Source organism: Mytilus trossulus, chromosome 4 (genome assembly GCF_036588685.1).
Source record: "Mytilus trossulus isolate FHL-02 chromosome 4, PNRI_Mtr1.1.1.hap1, whole genome shotgun sequence".
Classification (NCBI taxonomy): Eukaryota; Metazoa; Mollusca; class Bivalvia; order Mytilida; family Mytilidae; genus Mytilus; species Mytilus trossulus.
The window spans coordinates 8665633-8687809 of NC_086376.1; the positions used below are offsets into that span (position 1 = coordinate 8665633).

The 22177-nt window shown below is 33.3% G+C and overlaps 2 protein-coding genes across 2 annotated transcripts in view; one reads left to right on the forward strand and one right to left on the reverse strand.

The window, feature by feature from the left end:
* LOC134714436 (uncharacterized) overlaps positions 1 to 6947 on the forward strand; it is a 35326-nt gene extending 28379 nt beyond the window's left edge. Inside the window, exons 10-15 of the mRNA XM_063575677.1 lie at positions 1161 to 1340; positions 1605 to 1778; positions 2399 to 2584; positions 3361 to 3537; positions 3870 to 4061; positions 5275 to 6947. Of these exons, the coding sequence (XP_063431747.1) occupies positions 1161 to 1340; positions 1605 to 1778; positions 2399 to 2584; positions 3361 to 3537; positions 3870 to 4061; positions 5275 to 5579 (1214 nt within the window). The 3' untranslated portion in view covers positions 5580 to 6947. The remainder of the gene's footprint in view (positions 1 to 1160; positions 1341 to 1604; positions 1779 to 2398; positions 2585 to 3360; positions 3538 to 3869; positions 4062 to 5274) is intronic.
* Positions 6948 to 13169: 6222 nt separating this feature from the next.
* On the reverse strand, positions 13170 to 16312 carry LOC134714437 (cerebellin-3-like). Its single transcript, XM_063575678.1, has 2 exons — positions 15971 to 16312; positions 13170 to 13594 (listed from the first exon to the last, which is right to left on the reverse strand). Exons 1-2 carry the CDS (start codon positions 16260 to 16262, stop codon positions 13170 to 13172), a joined length of 717 nt encoding a protein of 238 aa, XP_063431748.1. The 5' UTR covers positions 16263 to 16312.
* Positions 16313 to 22177: the final 5865 nt, after the last annotated feature.

A 22177-nucleotide genomic window follows, 5' to 3' on the forward strand; every position in this document is an offset into this window, starting at 1 on the left:
ACCCGACCAAATACTATAACGTTAAGGATACATAAGTACCGAACCAGTTGTACACACCTAAATATGACATTTATTATTTTTTTAACAGAATTTTTTAAAAAGTTGGTTTTAAATAATATCAGAACCGATGTAATGACCGCTAAGCTGTGATACACTCGGTGGTGACTTGAGTGCAGTGCGTTAAAAAAAATAACACCTTTTTAATATCGTAACATATTTACGATGCGCTTTTTGGAATTTATCTTCAACAGTAAAGGTGATTGAAAAACTTAATAATATAGGAGCTTACATTTACTTCATTCAAATCTGGATAATATTTCTCTCGTTGAAAACAACACCATATTTTCTTTCTTATAGATTCAGTGTAAACGGCACGTGTGATCTTAATAATAATCATCAGCTACGTTCAAAATGAAAATAAGGAAAGTCATGGCTCTTTTCATGGGTCAAATTAAAACACCACTTTTTAAATTTCAAGCACCCAAAGCACCTGTTCTTGATTTCCCTACATCAGGAACGATTATATCCGAATATTTAAGAGCTAGGAATGTAAAAGAACCGACACATTTGAAGAGTTTTATGAACAGCAAGGACCAAAAGAAAAATAGCCAAATTCATTTAAGGTCAACTCAAATTTGCCATGAATGTTCCTGGTTTTTTTAAATATCTAATGACAGTAAAAATAACAGGTTTCGTGTACAGTGAATATACAAACAAAAGATGACGTATGCTTGCCAACGAGACAACTATCCACCAGAAACCGGTTGAAGTAGATGTAAGCATTGACGATATTTTAGGAAAAGAAAATTACCTCAAAACTCAAAATACGCTATACTACAATATAGTAATTATGTAAGATACATAATAAAATACCATACTTACTTTAAGATATTGAAAGAAATAATTATACAGAACAATAGAGCTTTTATGATATGTTTGTATGCTACATTGAAGAATGATCTTATAAATATTTTTATTAACTATAACTACATGTATAATATCATGAATATGCACATCTTCTTATATACAGGTTTATATAACAAGAACCAAATTATAAAAAAAGAAAATTTTAGAATAAGAAAAAAATATGCATGTATATATATATTTTGTATATTGTACTCGATAATTCCTGTTTCATATATTTTATATTTACAATGTAGCTGTACCCTGCGGTGATCCAGATAATGGAACATTTTCCATGATAGTTGTTATTACCGGTACGGTATATTTGAATTCTGTAAATTATGAATGCATCAATGGGTACGGTCATCTATCTGGAGATGATGTTCGGAATTGTCAGCAGGACGGAACATGGAATGGAAGCGTTTTAATATGTGAAAGTGAGTATTTTCTTACATACTTAATCTTTAATAAAAGTCTTTAACTCAAAAGCAACCAAACTGATAGAATTGACACATACACATTTAATATCATCACCGAACAATTGGCTGTGGTTTACTTTACATTGATAATGCATAAGAGTGTTCGTATGCTATACTGGTCATTTAACTTTTCTCAATGACACTCTTTTTTTATTTACTTAAAAATCAAAGACTTACTGACAAGAAAAATCTTATATTTTTAAATACTTTTACTGCTTTCAGAAAGCTGTACAGAAGAATCAGTACCGGATGGCGTTATTCGTACAAATGATGGAAATCTTATCAACACTAATGCAACATTTGACTGCAAACCCGGTTTTACGTATGTCGGTGGTGATTTAATAAGACAATGCGGTGAAAATGGGAGCTGGTCAGGAGAACCGTTTAATTGTACAAGTAAGTGTACATGACGCAGGAAAAGATCCGACGTTTGCAAACAGTATTATGAATTCCGAGAGTGTTCAGATTGTATTAATCCCCAATTATATGTCTAAAACAGGGGCGAAAGATACCAGAGGGACAGTCAAATTCATAAATCGAAAATAAACTGATAACGCCATGGCTAAAAGAGAAAAAGACACACAGGCAAACAATAGTACAATTGACACAACACAGAAAACTAAAGAATAAGGCCAGAGGCAAAATTGCGGCGGGGGTTAAACATATTTTTTGATTTCTCAACCCTCCCCCTATACTTCTAGCCAATGTAGAAAAAACAAACGCGCAACAATACGCACAGTAAATCTATGTTAAAGAGAAGTCCGAGTAGGATGTCAGAATATGAAACAAAAGAAAATAAACAAAATGACAATAATACGTATACATAAATAACAAAGGACCACTAGCGGTTACTGACATGCCAGCTCAAGACCTCAATTAAATTGAAGTAGTTACTAGCATGCCACACTGATCGAAAGATTAGGTTGTGTTTGAATTCTTATAAAAAGAAATCCCGTTTGTCAGAGATTAACTTTACTTTATTATAATAATATTGACAAGGCATCAATATCTTTTAGGAATTTCCTGTGGAGCTCCTCCAAATATCACGAAAGGATCTGTCACTTTCACCTCTACTTTGTTTGAAGCTAACAGTTTGTACACATGTGATGTTGGCTATATTAACTCTCAATCTGGGTTGAATTTTGGGACTGTCGCCTGTGATCATACAGGTTCATGGACAAGTGAACTTCCAGATTGTCAACGTATGTAACTTTCAAATATTTTTAGAATTAGTACGAAATATTAGATTACAACAAAAAAATATTGAATTTGTATTGGATTATAGATAACAACATGTAAATCTATTTGTCGTTATTTTATTTTGTTGACTTTTTTTGCGTTCTTTTTTTTGCGTTTTCCTCAAATGGAAAAAAAAAGATATATAGATGTAATATTATTGACAATGAGACAACCTTCCACAAGAGACAAAATGAGACGGAAAAAACTAGGTAACTGTAGGGCTTTCAACTAAAAGCAAACTCATATGTATCTTATTGTCAGATATAAACAGTCACAAAAGTCTACCAACCCCCCAAACATGATTGTTATTTTTTTAATTGGAACATTTATTTTCTCGCTTTTTTTGTCATTTTCAATTTACATTTGTCATGCACATTGAAATCGATGTAACAATTATATGGTTATGATAGGTGTAAGATTATGAGAGAATAGGAAGTGAATACAAATAAAATCATCGTGGAACCAAAAGAAACAAAATCAATAATTTTCTCATGATTTTTCAGTGTTTTTAATTGCAGGAAAAACTAAGATAATTATTTTTAAAAAACTTTTGGGTGATCATACAATCAGTAAGTTCAAATTTTGGCATACATTTCATACTCACATTTAAAAATGCAGAATAAATTTGACGTATGGTATTGTGTCATCTTTATACACTGGTGCATATAATTGTAATGCCTTTTATTTTAAATGGAAATGTTGAAATTAGTTTGCAGTCTAATTTTTGTTATTATTTCAGTGGTCGAATGTCAGGACCCTGCTCTCATAACTCATGGCTCATGGAATACCAGCACCCAGTATTTTTATGGAGATATTATAACTTACCAATGTAACAGAGCTTTTGCCTTAATCGGAGTGGAAAGCCGAACTTGTCAGGCAGACAAAACCTGGAGTGGTGAGCCACCAACATGCAGAGGTATAACAATTACTTCACGTTTGATATCATTATTAAGGGTCTTCGTTGGCCCTGTGGTCTAGACAATTCTACTCCTGTTATCACTTGCCAGGTAACACTGACGTTTAACTTCGAATACCGCCCTTGTGGATGCACTCAACTCTAATCTTATAGGATAAGAATTATCAGCTTTACTATCGAAGGTCGATGGGTTTCTCTGGGCATCCGGCTTCCTGCACCAATACAATTGGCCGTCACAAAATAGCCTCAAATTTGCTTTTAAAATTGGCATTTAAACACCAACAATCATTTAATTAAATTTTGTAAATGAATATATATTCATTTTTTTTCAGCTGTCATGTGTCCAAATTTCGTAGTTCCGAATGGAAATGTGTTTGCTTCCAACTATAGTGTTGATGGATTTTTGGCAGTATCATGTAACGACGGATTTACCTTGAATGGTTCCATTCCAATGTTTTGCTTAGTGACAGGAGATTGGAGTGGTGCTGTCCCACAATGCATAAACACGGCTACTTCAACAACAGGTACTAATGTCATTTTGGAATATTGCACCAATTTAATTACATTTATGTAAACTATATTTATGTTTGAAAACGCGGCAACTAAATAAATATAAAAGGGTAAATGTAGTTATCATGCTTTATTTGCACATATGTTACCAATACATAATATTACATATTGCCTAGATACCATTGAGGTAGCGATATTTACTTTTGTGAAAGAGAAATTGCTGCTTCTCCACGGTATTTTAAGGAGTAGGTGCAAATTGATTGGCTCAGAGTCTAAACAGTTTGCTCGTGCAGTGTGACATGTCTTTCTGTTGACTGTTAACGTGTGACCTTACACGGCACACATTACAATCAGACATTTGTGATCTACAACAAAAACCGGGATCGTATTTATCAATTTCTTTTACTTAAGATGCGAGTTACTTCTAAATGAAATGGTAAGGTCGGCATAGTTTTTTCTCGATCCTGTTTTGAAATTATTCCAAATTGCCTGAATTTTATAAAGACTGGCTTTTAAGCTTTATAATTGACTTTTACTTCGAATAAAATTACATTTGTTTTATTAACAGAACGTTATTTAAAACCACCTTTGTCAGATATTTAACATCAGAATCTGACTGACGAAGGATATCCGTTATCCGAAATATTTATAAATAATTACATTTATTGTTCCATTTTGTGTTATTGGTGTTGTTATGTACACTTTTTAGGCGTTTATATACATATATATTTTTTAATGGTTTTACACTAGTAATTTTGGGGCCTTTTATAGCTTGTTGTTCGGTGTGAGCCAAGGCTCCGTGTTGAATGCCGTAGATTGACCTATAATTGTTTACTTTTTTTTTTAATTGTTATTTGGATGGAGAGTTGTCTCACACCATATCTTCCTATATCTATATACATATTTACAGTGAGGTTTGTTAACTCTAATAAGGATGACAGTGAAATAAAATGTAGTGACCATTGAAACAATTTATAAATGTGAACATTTTTTGTATGTGAATCTGGAAATGTATGATTGTATTATGCGAGAACTGTCTTCGTTCTTTATCAATTTTAGACAAACGCAACGTAACATTTGTATGTCGATCACAAGGTTGCCAAAATTTTCTACTGCATCCCTTTGGACAAGTTGTTAGAATCTTTTTTTATAATGACAAAATCACAAGAGATTTTTTTTTCAGTAATATACATGTACAAGGATAAATATTTTTTTTCATATTTCAAGGTAACGGCAGTAGTCAAAATAACGGACAAACAGATACCACACAAATGAATCCAAAAGATTACATATACAAAGTTGACAAGAAAACAACTTCGTCGTTTCAAAGGAAGCTAGTAAGTGCTCCAGATGACAGAACATCAGCGATAGTTGTTGGATGGGTTGGTGTGATTGTTTTAACTGCTGTTGTAGCTATAATAATGTCTTTTGACTGCATAAATATTTGCCAGAAAGCTGGAGGAAAGACGAGAAAAAGATCTGTTAGAGACAATAGTTCACGTGATTCTGATATTCCACATGTTATTGAATAAGAAAAATGAAAGGAACTCATACGCGTACAAACGGGACTCCTTCGTAGGCCATTTGTGTTGTCTGAGGAAATGCTTTCTTAGCATTTTTCACTATTGTTCATCGATATCATGTGCCATATAATATCATTTTGATAACCATACTTAACCAGTCTTCTGGTTTTAATCGTTTTATTTTTTTTTATGTTTATGACTTTCTATATAATAAAATTAACGGTACCAATTGTTTTGCACCAGATGTGCATTTCGACAATACATGTCTCTTCAGTGATGCTCGTATATAAGCTATTCGTCACTGGTTTTGCTCATTTCTCGAGTCCTTACGGTGATCTAAGGCTGCCAAATTCTAAACCAATTGGTCTAAGGTGGCGTTGTAAATCATTCCGCGTCTTTTTTTTGGCATAATTGATACATGTAATGCAAAAAGCATATCTTACCCAACAGTTCATAAACTGATCTGAATCGGTAATATTTGGAATTTTCTCTTTCCAATGAAAAAAAAACTATATAAAAAAATGGAAAAAATGTCACTTCATTCCAAATAATGCCTAAATCTAGAAATTTGATATTTAATAACAACTGCCGTGTTCCAGTACATTTTAAGAAAAAATGGTGAGTTGAACATAGTTTTATGGCTAACTAAACTCTCGCTTATAATGCAGTGTTACAAAATGTATCGCTAAAAAGACACCACTATGTGACATGAATACAGTACCAACAAACAAACACACAGTCGACACAAAGAAAAACATTAATAAATAATATAATAGTACATTACAACATGTAAACTGCAGAATAGAAAAAAACCATCTTATATTAACGACAGCACAGGAATCCACACCTTTGTTCAAACAGAGCAATATCCTTTTTTCGAAACTTAAATTTCAAGTCATCAATGGGCATTTGAAATTTGGTTAGTTTCTTTTGAAATTGCTACATTGCTGTAACAACCTCTTGGTACAGATTTGAAACTGTCAGACTATGTATGTTTGTGTATAAAAGAAGACATATGTAAATGACCTTTGTGTGAAAATTAAATAAAAGTCCTACTCTTCTAATCATACAGCATCTTTGTATATATTAACTGTGTGTGAAATCTGTCTCTGTAAGATTTGTACATCATTATTAAAGTGTTTTGAATTTGAAGCGTTGCAGATGTGCTTTGTGTCAGTATGTTCTAGAACTATTTCACCTTGAATTTATAATGTTAGCAAAATGTACATGTGTACTTCTAATTTTGTGTTGACAAAAAAAAATGTATGAAATGCTTATTTCTATGTGACAGGTGATGTTTCTAAAGAAAAAGTAGTTTAAAAATATTGTTATAATGACTGTATTTTAAATAATTTACTTTAAAAGTTTATTTTTGTAAATCACGTGTTATCCTTGTTTTGATATTGATTGAAATAAATCTTATTTAATATCATTGTTTTCATTGTGTACTTGTTGATAATCCACTATAGAACAGCACTTTTATATGGAATACAACATGAAACTTCAGGCGATTAATAAGATGGGTATTATGATTCAATTAAAATTTTCCAAATGAACAGCAGAGGGCATATCACATGGAGTTTACAGTTAACATGATATGCATGGTGATCAAAATTTACAAGTACTATAGTATTACAGACAACTCGCCTGTTACATTTCTTAACTAAATTCCTATTAAATGTGTCATTTTACCAAAACAATGCATATATTTTTTATGGCAAAGTGTAAAAATATACTGTTATTTGTGGGTATAATCGGACAGGAAGGCTCATTAATATAAGAATTGCTTCAGGCAGAATAACAACACCAACTTGCTATCATGATGTGTATTGTAGACTAAGGAATATCTAATTACAGACACAACATCCGGTTTATAAATACATCTATAGATAATTAGCCATGTGTCGGTTATTATAAAATATAGACTCAAATTTGAATGAAAGAAACGAATCACAATTTATCAACATCCCCTTTTCTTAAGAAAGATATTTACTTTTAAAATTCGCAACTATTATCAAAACAATTTAACCAAAAATAATAATCTCAATTATAAAGTCTTTTCCACATGTTTTGAACAAAATCAGTATCTAGAATTTGTGATAGCAGTTCATTTTTTATAACTAAAACTAATTATGAAAACGACTAGAAACTAAATTATTGACTATAAAATTAACTACTTGAAACAAATTAAATTGTTATATATTTAACGCACATAGTCTTTCAAATAGGCTGGTTCTCTGGTAGCACGTTGTGGTCTAGTTATCGGTTCGACACGCTTTTGTTCTTTTTCAATTGGTTCGCACTCGCTAACTAAATTGTCTGAGTTCATTGACAGTTCTGCAGTATTTGGTGCTTCTGTCGGTACAGAAGTTTTTGTGTCTGAAATGTTATCAAAGTTCAATAGTTCCCGTTGTGGTGATACATCACGGATTTGTACATTTACACTTGTCGGTCGCATGTGAGATCGATTACGTCTGTACGGAACTCCTTCCTGACTTTTAACTATGTATGCTCTTTCGCTTAATCTTTCTTTTACTTTTCCCAATTTCCAGTGCTGTCCTTGTTTGTGTTCGAAATACACTGAGTCACCAGATCTTAACGGTGGTAAGTTCTTAGCACGTTTGTCATAAAATTTCTTGACAGATTGTTTCCTTGTTGATCGTAATTCTGTGGTTTTCGCATTCGGTACTTTTTGCTCTGTGTTAAATGATGGAATCATCGAACGGGTTTTTCTTCCGAACATTATTTCGGTCGGACTGAGACCAGTGTTCTGAGTAGGTGTGCTTCGCAATTCAAGAAGAGCCTCGTATGGATCACGACCATCTTGAAGAGTTTTCTTGATCATATTCTTAATCACTTTAACGGCGGATTCGGCTTTTCCGTTTCCTTGAGGATGATTTGGAGACGACACCGTATGATTTATTCCTCATTTTGTTGCAAATTGTCGAAATTCATCGGAACTAAACTGAGGTCCATTATCGGATACAATTGTTTTTGGGATTCCAAATCTCGCAAATTGTTTCTTAAGTACTGTGATCACTTGACTAGAGGTTGTTTTCGATAAGTAGTCTACTTCGGTAAAATTCGAAAAGTAATCAATGACCACTAAGTATGGTCAGCCTTTTATTTCGAACAAGTCCATTCCTATTTTCGCCCATGGTGATTGACCATCACTATGTTGTATTAATGTTCTCGTTGATTTTTCGGTTTTGACTCTTGGCAAATTTCACATAACTCTGTCATTTGTTTTATCTCTTTTGTCATTCCTGGCCAAAATAGTGTTCCTCTGGCTCGCCTCATCATTGAATCATATCCTAAATGAGCGCTGTGTAAACGGTTTTTCATTTCCTTTCTTAATGCTTTTGGTATCAGGATGGCTTCTCCTTTTACAATTATATTTTCTTGAATACTTAGTTCGTCTCACCATTCAAAATACGGTAATGCACAGTACGGCACAGTATCTCTGTGCTGTGGCCATCCTTCATTTAAGATTTTTACAAGCTTTTGTAATTCGGTATCTTCTTCTGTCGCTGTTCTTATTTCTTGCAGTCGGGCATCCGGTATATCTTCGAAAAAATTTATTGCATAATTCGTGGTCTTGCTGTCTCTGTAGCATTGTCATTTTCCAAATATGCTCTGCTTAGAGTGTCCGCTAATACAAGGTTGACTCCTTTTACAAAACGGAATTCAATGTCATATCTGAATAACTTCAGTTATCTTTTTGGTGCACGACTTAGCGGTTTACTTAATATCGCAGCAAGTGGCTTATGGTCATTCTGAACTATAACTTTACGTCCATAAGTGTATTGGTCAAAACGCTCGAGACCATATAACATTGATAATGCTTCTTTTTCAATCTGAGCCCAATTACACTCTGACGGTTTAAGTGCTCTTGACGCAAATTCAACAGGTTTCCCTTCTTGCAGCAGTACGGCTCCCAGACCACTCTTACTACTGTCGACTTGCAGTACAACTTCTTTGTTGACATCAAAATAAGCCAATATGTGTGCCTCGGTAAGTCTTTTCTTTACTCTGTTAAATGCCATATTGCATTCATCGGACCATATCCACGGTACATCTTTTATAGTGAGTTCACGGATCGGTGCTAGATCATTTGCAAGATCTGGCAGAAATTTTGCCATGTACTGTACCATTTCACACAATCTTTTCACTCCTGGCACGTCGGTCGGACAGGGCATTTCATGTATCGCCTTTACTTTAACATCGTCAACTTTTACTCCTTCTCTTGTAATACGGTGACCATGAAACGTGATCTCGGTTAATCCAACTTCTTTCTTTTCCTCATTGAGAAGAATGTTGTAGTCATTACAACGTTGAAACAACTTTTTGAGCTTTCGATCATTTTCTTTTAATGCTTCCTCGTTCGTACGACCACAACCTGCAACAATGATATCGTCTGCTATTGTGAATACTCCTTCTATATCTCCAAGAGTTTCTGTGAGCTTTCGTTGAAATATTTCTCTTGAAACTTTGAGACCAAACGGAAGTCTCGCCCAACGGTATCGCCAAAATGGTTTTATCATTGTTGTTAAATCACTAGACTCTTTGTCTAGTTTTACATGCCAATATGCCTCTTTAACATCCAGTCGGCTGAAGATCTTAGCATTTGCTAATTTCGGAAGTACGTCATCTAGAGTTGGTAGTTTATAATGTTCTCTCATTAATGCAGTATTAAGCGGTTGCGGATCAATGCAAATTCTCAATTTTCCATTCGGTTTTCTAACGACGGCCATTTGACTAACCCATTTAGACGGTTCGGTTACTGGAATCAAAACTTGTCTCTCAACTAACTTGTCAATTTCCTTCTTAACATCGTCTTGTAAAGAGAGCGGTAGTTTTCTACTTGGTAATATTTTTGCAGGTACATTTTCATCAACTTTCAGAGTTTTCTCTCCTAGGTCGCCAATTGTCTGTGTTTCTACTTTTGCAATAAAACGGTCATCATTGACAGTTATTAATCCCATTCTACGGATTGTTTCCAGGCCTAGTAAATTCATTTGTCCATTTGGCACAACGACCAAAGTTGCCATGGTTTCGTCACCATTTTTCGGATTTATCAATTTCAAATGTACCTCTCCTATTGGTTTCATAGGTGTTTTGTTCCACATACGCAGTGTGATTGTGCTTGGTTTTACTTGTTCTTTACGGATATATCGTTTACAAATCGTATTTACATCGGCTGCGCTATCTAATTGAAATCTAACATCGCAATCATTTACATTCATTAAAGCTGAAATGTTTTTAGACTCTGCACCTATTGCATGAATTACATTTTCAGATGTATGGCCAGTGATAGCATTCAACCAACAGTCATCTTCTTCTTGGTCACTTTGTGTTGAGCTGATTGAGTGTATTTTCTTGCATTTAGCTTTAAAATGGTTTCTACCTTTGCACGCATCGCATGTTTTTCCCCATGCCGGACATTTTTCCTTTTTTCTTTCATGTTTGTAACCACAGAAGTTTCATTCTTTGTTGTTAGTTTGTGTGTTGTAAGAAGTTTTACTCTGTGATTGAGGGTACCTTGTTTGGGGTCTTTTACTTTCAGGTTGGTAAGCTTTCTTTTTGAATTTATCATGGTGTGTGACTTTATTGACTGTGTGAGTAGAACTTGTAGATTCTCTCAACTCCTTAACATGTTTATTTGATTGTTCATAAGCTCTACAAATTGTGATTGCCTTGTCTAGGTTTATCTTGTCCTCTCTCAATAAAAGTTCTTGAAGTTTGCCTGTGACACTAAAAATAATTTTGTCACGCATCATACGATCTTTCTCTTGGAAATTGCACGAATTTGCTCTAGTTCTCAATTCAGTTAAGAAATTGTCAAAAGGTTCTTGGTATGGTACCATCCAAAATCTATGGGACTCTAGAACTTCATTTTTTCTTGGGTTGCAGTAGGCCTCTAGTTTTTCTAAAAAATTATCGTTTTTTTTTTCATCACCTCCCTCTGTCCATTGAATTTGGTCAAATATGTCTACAATGTTGGGACCGGCACAATTCAAAATTATAGCTACTTGGATTGCACAATCCTTTTTTACAGCTCCGCTGGCCACAAGATATATTTCAACTTGCCTTTTCCATTTTTTAAAGTTTTCTGACACATTCCCTTCTGTGACATTTAATTGTGGGGGTAGACGAAAAGTGTTTGTTGCCTCGGCCATTGCTGAAACAGCGTCTTTCAACCACGTGGAGATTAATTTTGTGTTTGGTGCTTTCAGGACCATTTACGCAAATGTTTTTGATAATTGTTAGTTTTATAACGTTTCAGACGTTGCTCACCGCTGTCACCATGTTATTTGTGGGTATAATCGGACAGGAAGGCTCATTAATATAAGAATTGCTTCAGGCAGAATAACAACATCAACTTGCTATCATGATGTGTATTGTAGACTAAGGAATATCTAATTACAGACACAACATCCGGTTTATAAATACATCTATAGATAATTAGCAATGTGTCGGTTATTATAAAATATAGACTCAAATTTGAATGAAAGAAACGAATCACAATTTATCAACATTTATCGGGTTTGCTCAAATAATCCATAAAACGTCTATAAATTATTCGCGCATCACCCGTCAGCCAAATCAGACGACCTCTCTGGCATTTATAGATCTAAAACCTCGAAGACATTGTACTAGTGAATTGAAAAGCAGACACATCCTTTTGGTCATGCAAGTAGTGCTAGTGACCGTAAAACTGTTGTAGTGTGGAATTTAGTTACTATCTATGTTAACTCCGTACACACCCAATGCACCATTGCTTCAGTTGTACTTATGACGAAATGCCTTATCCGATACACTCAATGTGCCATACCTTTAGTTGTTCTTATGTAGGTGAGTATGGAAACTAAAAGTAACATATAAAGGCGTCCGGAATTGGTTTCCTTCATCGGACGACCTTTTTCATGTTGTAGACAAGACTTCCGTTTAGTACTGTTTACAATAACAGAAAATCGTTATGAGTACATGGGGATATCACAATTATTTTCGCTTTTGCTGTTTACTATAAACTCACACAATTTGTGTACTATAGATATTGTGTATTTGCTACTTAATACACTTACAGAACGGAAATATTTGCTGCAGGTTTGCTGAAATCAAAAAGTATGTAGGAAACTTTGGAATAATGTGTGCAGATCTGATATTTGCAGCTTACTACAAACCTCCAGCAAACATTGCTGCAAGCTTGCGGCAAGTATGCATAAACTCTAATGCTTGCATTAAGATTAGAGGAAAAACTCAAATATAAACGAAGGACGAAAGATGCCAGAGGGATAGAAAATAAACTTACAACGCCATAGCTAAAAATTTAAAAAAAACGTACAGACGCAAAATAGTGCAGAAGACACAACATAGAAAACTAAAGACTGAGCAACACGAACCCCACCAAAAACTGGGGGTGATCTCAGGTGATTCGGAAGGGTAAGCAGATCCAGCTTCACATGTGACGACCTGTCCTGTTGCTTATGTTATTACAAATCCGGTAAACAGTATAATTCGGTAGGTCACATTCGTTAAAAGGGAATATAAGAGATATTCGCGGCTATGTTCGATTGCTATATTTTATATTTATGATATTTATTTTGATATTAAAAATCCGGAAAAAGATGAAAATCCGTATCCGAATATTCTTACATTTCCATTATTGACTGATGGCACCAGGTTTAATATCCGTATCCATACTTGATCTCCTGTATCAAGCTGCAAGACAGTCGACTGTCTTCCTGCATTCCATGTGGTTGAATCTCCAGAATACGTTCTGAAAAAACCATCTCCATTTTTGACAATTTCAGTTTCCATGTCTTCTCCTGCATGACTTAATATGATGACGCTGAAAAAATATAATCCGCGTACAGGTGCTCTAAAAATTCCAGAAATATGGTCAAATCCATTTCCGTCATTGGTCACCAAATTCTGAAACTTAACCGTATCTTGTAGGTTCATATCTTGATTGTGTTCAATCATTGTAGCCGAAAAACCCACAGTTGGTGTCGATGGTTGGGCTGCAACAACAAAAAAGATCAACATAAGAGGGAGGCCAAATCTTTCTTATGTGTGTTCCACTTACATTATTAAAATCGAAACGATGTCATATTTAATTGATTTTAATCGATTGATTTTATTAATCCTTGTATAACGCCGCATTTAGCACTAAGTTGCTGATTCGCTGCGATCAGTTTTCATTGCTTAAGGAAGACGGCTTACCCGGAGAAAACCACCGAGAATCGACGAGAAGTCAATATAAGATTGGAGTCGAATGAATCTGCCATGCACCTACCCAGTATCGACAGGTTTGTGGTACGGTTGTTGGACTACTTAAACCACTGAGATACTTCACTGAAATTTTAATACTAAGGAGTTTCGATAACATATTTACAACAGCTGTCTTCAATAAAATAAAGTACATATGGCTAGTGAATATAATTTTACATGTTTTAGTAATAACTGAGTCCGGCGTACACAATTATAATGCTACATGTATTAACGTATTTATTTTTTTATTTGTATTGTAGTCCTGTAATTTTTTGTTTTCATTTTAATGTTATATTTAACTGTGCCATTAAAGTGCGAGGTTTGGCATGCCTTAAAACCAGGTTTAACCCACCACTTTTATTTCCCTTTAAAAGTGTCCTGTACCAAGTCAGGAAGATGGCCATTGTTATAATATTGTTCGTTTCTGTGTGTGTGTTGCATTTTAACGTTGAGTCGTTTCTGTTTTCTCTTATTTTTGAGATAAGACGTGGCACGGTACTTGTCTATCCCATATTCATGTATTTGGTTTTGATGTTATATTTGTTATTCTCGTGGTGTATTGTCTGTTGCTTGGTCCGTTTCTGTGTGCTGTTGCGTTTCGGTGTTGTGTCGTTGTTCTCCTCTTATATTTAATGCGTTTCCCTCGGTTTTGGTTTGTTGCCCCGATTTTGTTTTTTGTCCATGGATTTATGAGTTTTGAACAGCGGTATACTACTGTTGCCTTTATTTAGTATCAAGGAAAATCTATTATGAATATAACGGATTCAATACATTTTGGCTTATTTTTGGTTTAATATTACAGTGTATATTTTGGTTAAGTTTCGACCTTATAATTTTCTTTATAAAAACTATAGAGGCAAATCCTATAAATATAACAGTATTGCGCATTTATATTTTTGACATAAATATGATTTGAAATACTAGCAAGCCATAAACAGGAAACGGTTGCAACATTTGTATTTTTCATTTTGATCACGTGTTCAAAACATGTTTCCATACCTGTCCTAAACACATGTTTTGAATGAATTTAGTTGAAGTTGCCACTTCTTTTTAAATGAATATCATAAGTTTTTATTAATATCAAATAAATATCAAATAACACTATATAATCAGCTAGTTCATATAGTAATATTTTATGAATAATAACTAGATGAAATAATTGAAATTTAGCACTAAAAATTTCATTTGCCATGTATTTGTAATATATATTTGTATTAAAATGCAGTTTAAGAGTTAACATATATGATAACGTATAATTATATAATGATTTTTAAACAGTATAGACAATCTTCATTTGAACAGTGGTGGATGGTTGTCTCATTTGAATTCATACCACATCTCCTCATAGAACAGTGTATTTATAATTATTGCATTTTATGATTGAACCAACACAATAAGTTTTGAGTTCCTGGTTTGATAGCTGCCGTCTCACAGATGTATACGGCGAATATTGTAAATGAAAGACACCAGGGAAGACACATATAATACATTTATCTGCTTAAACGATTAAAAATCTATTGTTGGATCGTATTTGACAATCACAATGGTGGATTTTTTTTTATTCATCAAGATGGAAACCATACCGGTGGCTTAACCATTTTAAGGATGGCAAAATTTTCTTGCAATGTATTCACCATTTTTTGGCGTGTTTTTATGCTTAAAACTCAATATATAATGTTTATCGTGTATCATGCTGATAAAATCGCTGTTGATAACAACTTTTTGAATTTCATTCTCAAAGTCTGTCTCTTTGTCCGTCCGTCCACATAACCACTGTTTTTTGTGGCAATTCCATTTCGGTATTTTATTGAAATATTTTGCATAGGGGTTAAAAGATATTATCCTTAATATATGCAGTTTGTATTGATACTTTTTTTTTAAATGTACTATCTTTCCTTTCATTTAATGTGTTGTCTATGTACACGAAGTGCTATGTTGATGCACCCTTGAGTAATGTTATTTTTGTAATTTTTCAATTGAATTTATGAAAAAAATCTATCATTCAAAATCATAATCATATGCCGTCGAATGTTCTCAGTGACTCTGTTGCAGGAATTAGCTAGTTCACTTCATTTTGAAAAATACAGAGAAATGTAAGATAAATATGAAACAGTGTGAAGACCAACCTCGATTTTCTCTTCTCGTTTCTTTCTTTTGCGCATTCCACTTGGCATTGGTTTTCGTCGTTTGTGCATGTTTACTTTTTCCCAAGGGCACATTAAGGTCAGCTTTCAATAATTCCAATTCCATCTCAACGAGATTAAATTCCTCGTGAAACGTATTATTTTGTTTTGTATAAAGGGACGCTAGTTCCTCAATTTTCTTAATTTCATCTTCTAACAAAGAATCCACTTGAAAACAGTATGAAAATCCTCCAAGACACCAAACATAGACCAGAAAATTTGTCAAGAATGTCATTTTAGGTGTTCAATTATCTCCATATACACCACGAACTACGATCTCTTATCATGTTACATTATAAGACAAGAAATCTTTATCAGTAAAATTAGGAAGATGAAACAATCAATGACAATTGTGTATTTCTTTCAATTTATAAATAAGAGCATGTTAATATACTTGATATATCTATGAGAGGGGGTTCTACATCTTTTCTCTTTAGGTGTTTATTCATTTTTAAACTTTAAACTTTGTTATTTGAAAACAACCGTGTTCTTAACTGTTAGTGACTAGTTAGCTGTTATAATAATGTATCTATATTCCTAAAATTGATCTATAATGGTTTACTTTTTTTAAATTGTTATTTGGATGGAGAAATGTCTCATTGGCACTCACACCACATCTTCCCATATTTATGGTTGTTAACTGTTATTGTGGGGAAAAAAATAGCCCTGTTTTTTTATTGCTATTATTACTTTTGAATTCACTGTTTTCTGATTTAAGATAGCTTAAATTGCTGTTATCGTTTTTAAATCTTTTATATTAACTGTTTTGAGCAAAATCAAAAATAAAATGTATCGTAATGAACCCCATCAATACCCCAACGCCATTATATACTTAGAAAAAAACTAAACACGCTTGTGTTAAAAACATATATTTCAGTTATAAAAAAAATTGCAATATGCTCTTTTATAAAAATGTCCCCGTGTTCTCCTTCAAAAGACGGAAATTGTACTGGTTGGTCTTGATGGAAATGTTCACCACAAACATCATCCAAATGCTTCTTTTCTCATAAAAATTGTGTAATACAGCACAGTGCATGTAATGCCTCAATGTAAAAAAGAAGATGTGGTATTATTGCCAATGAGACAACTATCCACAAAAGACCAAAATGACACAAACATTAACAACTATAGGTAACAGGTCCACATTCACAGAGTTCCCCTCTTCAATTTCCCTTTATGATGTAATGCAATTCGTAGTAATTTAACAACAACTAAATTGAAAATTTGAATAGGGAGAAAAAACCTGCCTTTGGTTCGGACGTACCTTATCTCATTTTTGAACGAAATTATGCATCAACAATGTATCGAAAGGTGTTTTTATACATGACAATGACAAGGACATACTTAGGTAGAAAATTTTAGTTGTAGTAGGGATAAACATAAAAATATAACAGGTTCGTATCATACCAGTAGATATTTTCTTGTACACTTATCTTTTTAGTAAATTACAGGTATTTTAGTATTTTTATTTTGAAAATTGACTAGAAATCGTTTTTTTGGTAAGTTGATGCAGTTGTTATGAGATGAAATAAAATGAAAATGATCATGAAATTATACAAAGTAAGGCAAAAAATAGCTTTAAGATTAGGTAACTGTATCCTATAAACTATCTGAATTAATGAAATATATTGGAATATCCTTAAACAAGCATTGTAATATTAATTTTAAACAGAAACTAGAAGATTTCTACAAAAATAAAATTATTTTTGAACTTTCTAAGATAAAAGATGGAAACTGTGGTAAACTTTTATTTTTTAGTAAAATTTATACTAAATTTAAACAACAAGAATATTTAAATTTTAATATTCCTAAATACCTTAGAAAAAAACTCACTAAATTAAGAATAAGTGCACACTCATTAGCAATAGAGTCTGGGAGGTATGCAAGACCAAAAATACCATCTAATGAGAGATTTTGTAAATTTTGCACAGAAAAAAATTGAAAATGAGATTCATTTCTTGATTGAATGTCCGCAATATAAAAACATTAGATCTAAATATAAAATAAATGATATTAATTCAAATAATTTGGATAAAAATTTTACCAAAATGTTAAATCCTATGTCTGAAAAGGAATTAAAATCTATTTGTATGTATATTGAAGAAGCTCTTGATTTGAGAGACCACCATACCGTTTCATCAGATAATAATCTTTTACAGTAGTTTGTGCATATACATATATATATATATACATATCTTGTATTGTGTGTTTTAAGTAAATATACGAAAATCTATAATAATACTGAAATATAAGTCTATGGTATCAATATCAGTCTATAATGTATTTGTATACATAGAATTGGCTCATGACTTGTTACATGAATCTTTATTTCATTTATATGTTGTTTTAATATTATAATTGTCTGTATTTGGATCACGCCTCTATTGTGCTCTTTCCAATAAAATATTGAATTGAATTGAATTGAAAAGATGTTGAAAAATAATGTTTTATGCAATGCAAATCATGAGGTCCAGCGGATATCAGAATAATTGATCACTTTATGGTAAAAGCATGAAACTTGGCATACTGAAAGATTAAGGGGTATAGACAAAATTCAGATATGGAGCCACGACAAAAAAATCCAATATGGCCGCCAAATTGAAGATGGCCGACATAAGTACAACATATTCATTTGATGGAGTCTTCCAATTTTAATGAGTTCAGAAGATGTCACAAACATTAGGAAATACAATTAAGATATGTCAATTATAATTTTTTTAAACCCTATAATACAGAAATCATAAAAATGGCGTCCAAATTCAAAATGGCGCGTCAAAATGTCTAAGTTTGACAGTATTTGTATGTATACACCATCATTGTGTGTTAGAAAGTTACCAAATCCGTGAAACTGGATAATTTGATATCAACAAAGGCCTACAATGTATCATTAATACCTGGGTGCATAGATAAAATTTTCAAAATGGCGACAATATTCAAAATGGCGCCGTTTAACATGTGGAAATTTGACGTCTGTTTTTAAATATGGTATAAAAATAATTAAAAAATAATGGATCAATTATTTCTATACAAGCACGTATATACAAACATATTATTATTTAATTTAACAGGTGACATTAACTATGAAATAAAAATGGCCAATACAACTCAAAATGGCGTCTTTGACGAGTTCTTACTTTTCACAGCTACAGGTTTCACAATTTTCCTGAAATGAAAAAAATCCAACATATGCAGTATTGAATCAGTGCTAAGAGTATTTCTTTTTTTAAGAAATGAGATAAGAAAAAAAACTCACAAGTAACTATTTAGCATAACAACAGATCAAAATTTTAATTAAAATATGATACAAATGCAGGTAAAATCAAAAGAAAGCACAGTCTTTATCAGTTTGTCTTTCGCAGTCCGGTGAGCAGTTTCATAATGAATGCTGCTTCCAAGAATTTACATGCATGACATTGAAGCTTCAGCAAGCACAGATCAGAATGATACCATATAGTTTTTGCCAACAAATAAATCTGGTGAAGGCATACTTATTTGGAACTAAACAATAGCCCCAAATAACACTACCTTGGTAAGCTGCACTTTTCGTATGTTCAATGAAGAAGTGCATCTTGTGTTGGAGTAGTATTGTCAATTGTTCTTGTCTTCTGCGTGAATAACTATTTTCTTAACTCATTCACCATATTAGCTGTACTAGACCGATCATACAAAAGCACAATGTATCGTTCTATAACTTTTAACACTTTTAAAATTTCCACTTCATTTGGATTCTCGATTACCTGCAGAAATGCTTCTGACAACTCCTCATATACGGACCATGTGTCCCAAGCTGATTTCTTACCTTTTCTAGAAAAAGCTGAGACTGTGTCACACCTGATAAAAGAATGACACAGTAGAAAGACTTTCAATTTCAATGGTTATAGAGCAAGACACAATCCATGGATTGAAATATATCAGAAGTTCTTTCCAGTGCTAATTCCAATCCACATCTGTTCAGCCATTTGAATTCCCCTTTTAATGCAGCTAAAACTAAGAACATGTCAATTGAAAGTTCTCCTTCAACTAATGGGATATCTGGTTCGCCGAATCTTAGTACAGCTGGTGGAAGATTTGAAAAACTCTCTGGTAAAAGAGGCACTCTCTTTTACTGGCATTTCAACATAGGTTCAGATTGGTCAAATGTTTGAACAACGCCTTGAACATCCTCTGAAATATGTTGAAATAAAGATATACCTGTACCATGGAATGAATCTTTTAACGATATACTGCTTGGATTGTGATCAATGTTGCCTACAGCAGATGAAGTACACACATTTCGTAGTAGATTGGTAGGGCAAACAATACCTTCTTGGACATAACGACGACAAGCATCATTGGCCATGGAAGTAGAAATTTCTAACACTCGGTCATAGGAGACAGACAGTCCAAGTTTGAAGAAAGTATCAACTAGATCACGTTTTCTAGTCTTACAGGAATGACAGTGGATCATGATTCCCTAATAAGCACAAACTGGATGTTCATGATCTTTCATGTGACGGTTGGATAGTTTCTTTGTACAACTATACATCAGAAGCTGTGCTATTGTTAATGTCGACTGAGAATATGAACGGTCCTGAATGTGAAGTCCAACTGAATCATACTGACCAGAGAAAGCAATGACTGGGATACAGAAACTTCCTGACATCCATTTGGGAAGGTTCCTTTAAATTCTGAATTTGATGCTAAAATATCTTTACGAACCTAGCTGCTTTTGATATGTTGACAAACTTATTATCAAAGTCTTGTAATCAGACTCTCTTCAATGCAGGATCAATGTCATCTTTGAAAGCAAGAATGTTTTCAAGGGCTTGTTTGTAAGCATCTAAGTTAGGAAATTAGATACAATTCTGTGTTTTAGTCGTGTACTATTAACTCGAGATGAAATATCTGCACCTAGACATGTTATTCCTTCCGTTTAAAGTTTACATAGATCTGACAACTTGTAAACACTTATGGTTTCATCGCATGATCTTGTTTCATTTATTAAAGAGACTAGTTCTGAAAACACAATACCATGGTTTTGACTTTCCTTGTTAGATTCGACATTATCATTTTTCATTTCAATTCGAGATGTACGATTATATAAGGAAACTAAACATTCAGAGTGGTACTTTGCTTCCTGTGCAATTAGACCAACAGTTCTTAACTTTGCAAGTAACAATGTGTCATTTAATTTTACTGCACATTCTCTCACACGTGTATCTTATCAAAACGTTGAGGACTCATGAAGGGCTTCATGGCTATTTTCATTATGGAAAAAGCACACAGACGGGTTTCTGGTGGACTGAAAGGAAAATTTTAAAGCTATGTATAGTTTTCATTTAGATATGGTTGCTTTATGATCTATCCTCTCATGTGAGGTTCGTTTTTCTGCTCTATTCAACTTTGTCCTGTTCAGTTTTAATTGCAAGATTTGTGCCAACATGCCTTTTGGTCAATGAAAGATTGTGCTAATTTCCAGCTCCCTCATCTAAGTTTTCAATGCACACATTAATGCCTTCAGGCATCAATCGAAATTCATGAAACTTCTTAATATTGTCAGCAAAAGATTGATAACCAGCACCATCATTTAGACGTTTAGAATCAAATAGGCATATGAGTTTTTCATCTATAATTTCTTGGCATAGGATGCAATTTGCCCAATCAATATTATTTGATTTAGTCAGTTTGTCATATTCTACGCTTGATAACCTGAATGTCTTTTCAGTATCCATGTTGTAAAAACTATGATCGTAAATTGGTTTATATATTCCTTGTGGATAACTTCTGTATGCCAGATGCGTGTTTCGTCTACAAATGACGTATCAGTGACGCTAATAGCTTTCTCGATATACCCGACATAGTTTCTGATAATAAGACTTTTGGCGCCCATTTTGAATTTGTCAGCCATTAAGGAATTATTTTTGATTGTTCAATATTCAGTAAAGATTAATAAGCATCATAACTAGCAATATGCAAAGTTTTTTGCTTTTATTTTCAAATGATCAATTGTACCATTTTTTTTACTCTGCCTTATGACTGTTGGCGGCCATTTTGAATTTGTCGGCCATTATGGAATTATTTTTGATTGTGCCATTTTCATTAAAGATCAATAAGCACCATAACTAGCATTATGCAAAGTGTTATGCTTTTATTTTCAAATGATAAATCATA

What these genes read in the sequence shown, in the direction of transcription:
- LOC134714437 (XM_063575678.1), bottom strand. Translation starts at nt 16,262, where the DNA reads ATGACATTCTTGACAAATTTTCTGGTCTATGTTTGGTGTCTTGGAGGA. An exon ending in AACGAGAAGAGAAAATCGAG is followed by an intron (nt 13,595 to 15,970) that starts GTTGGTCTTCAC and finishes TTGTTGTTGCAG; the next exon opens with CCCAACCATCGACACCAACT.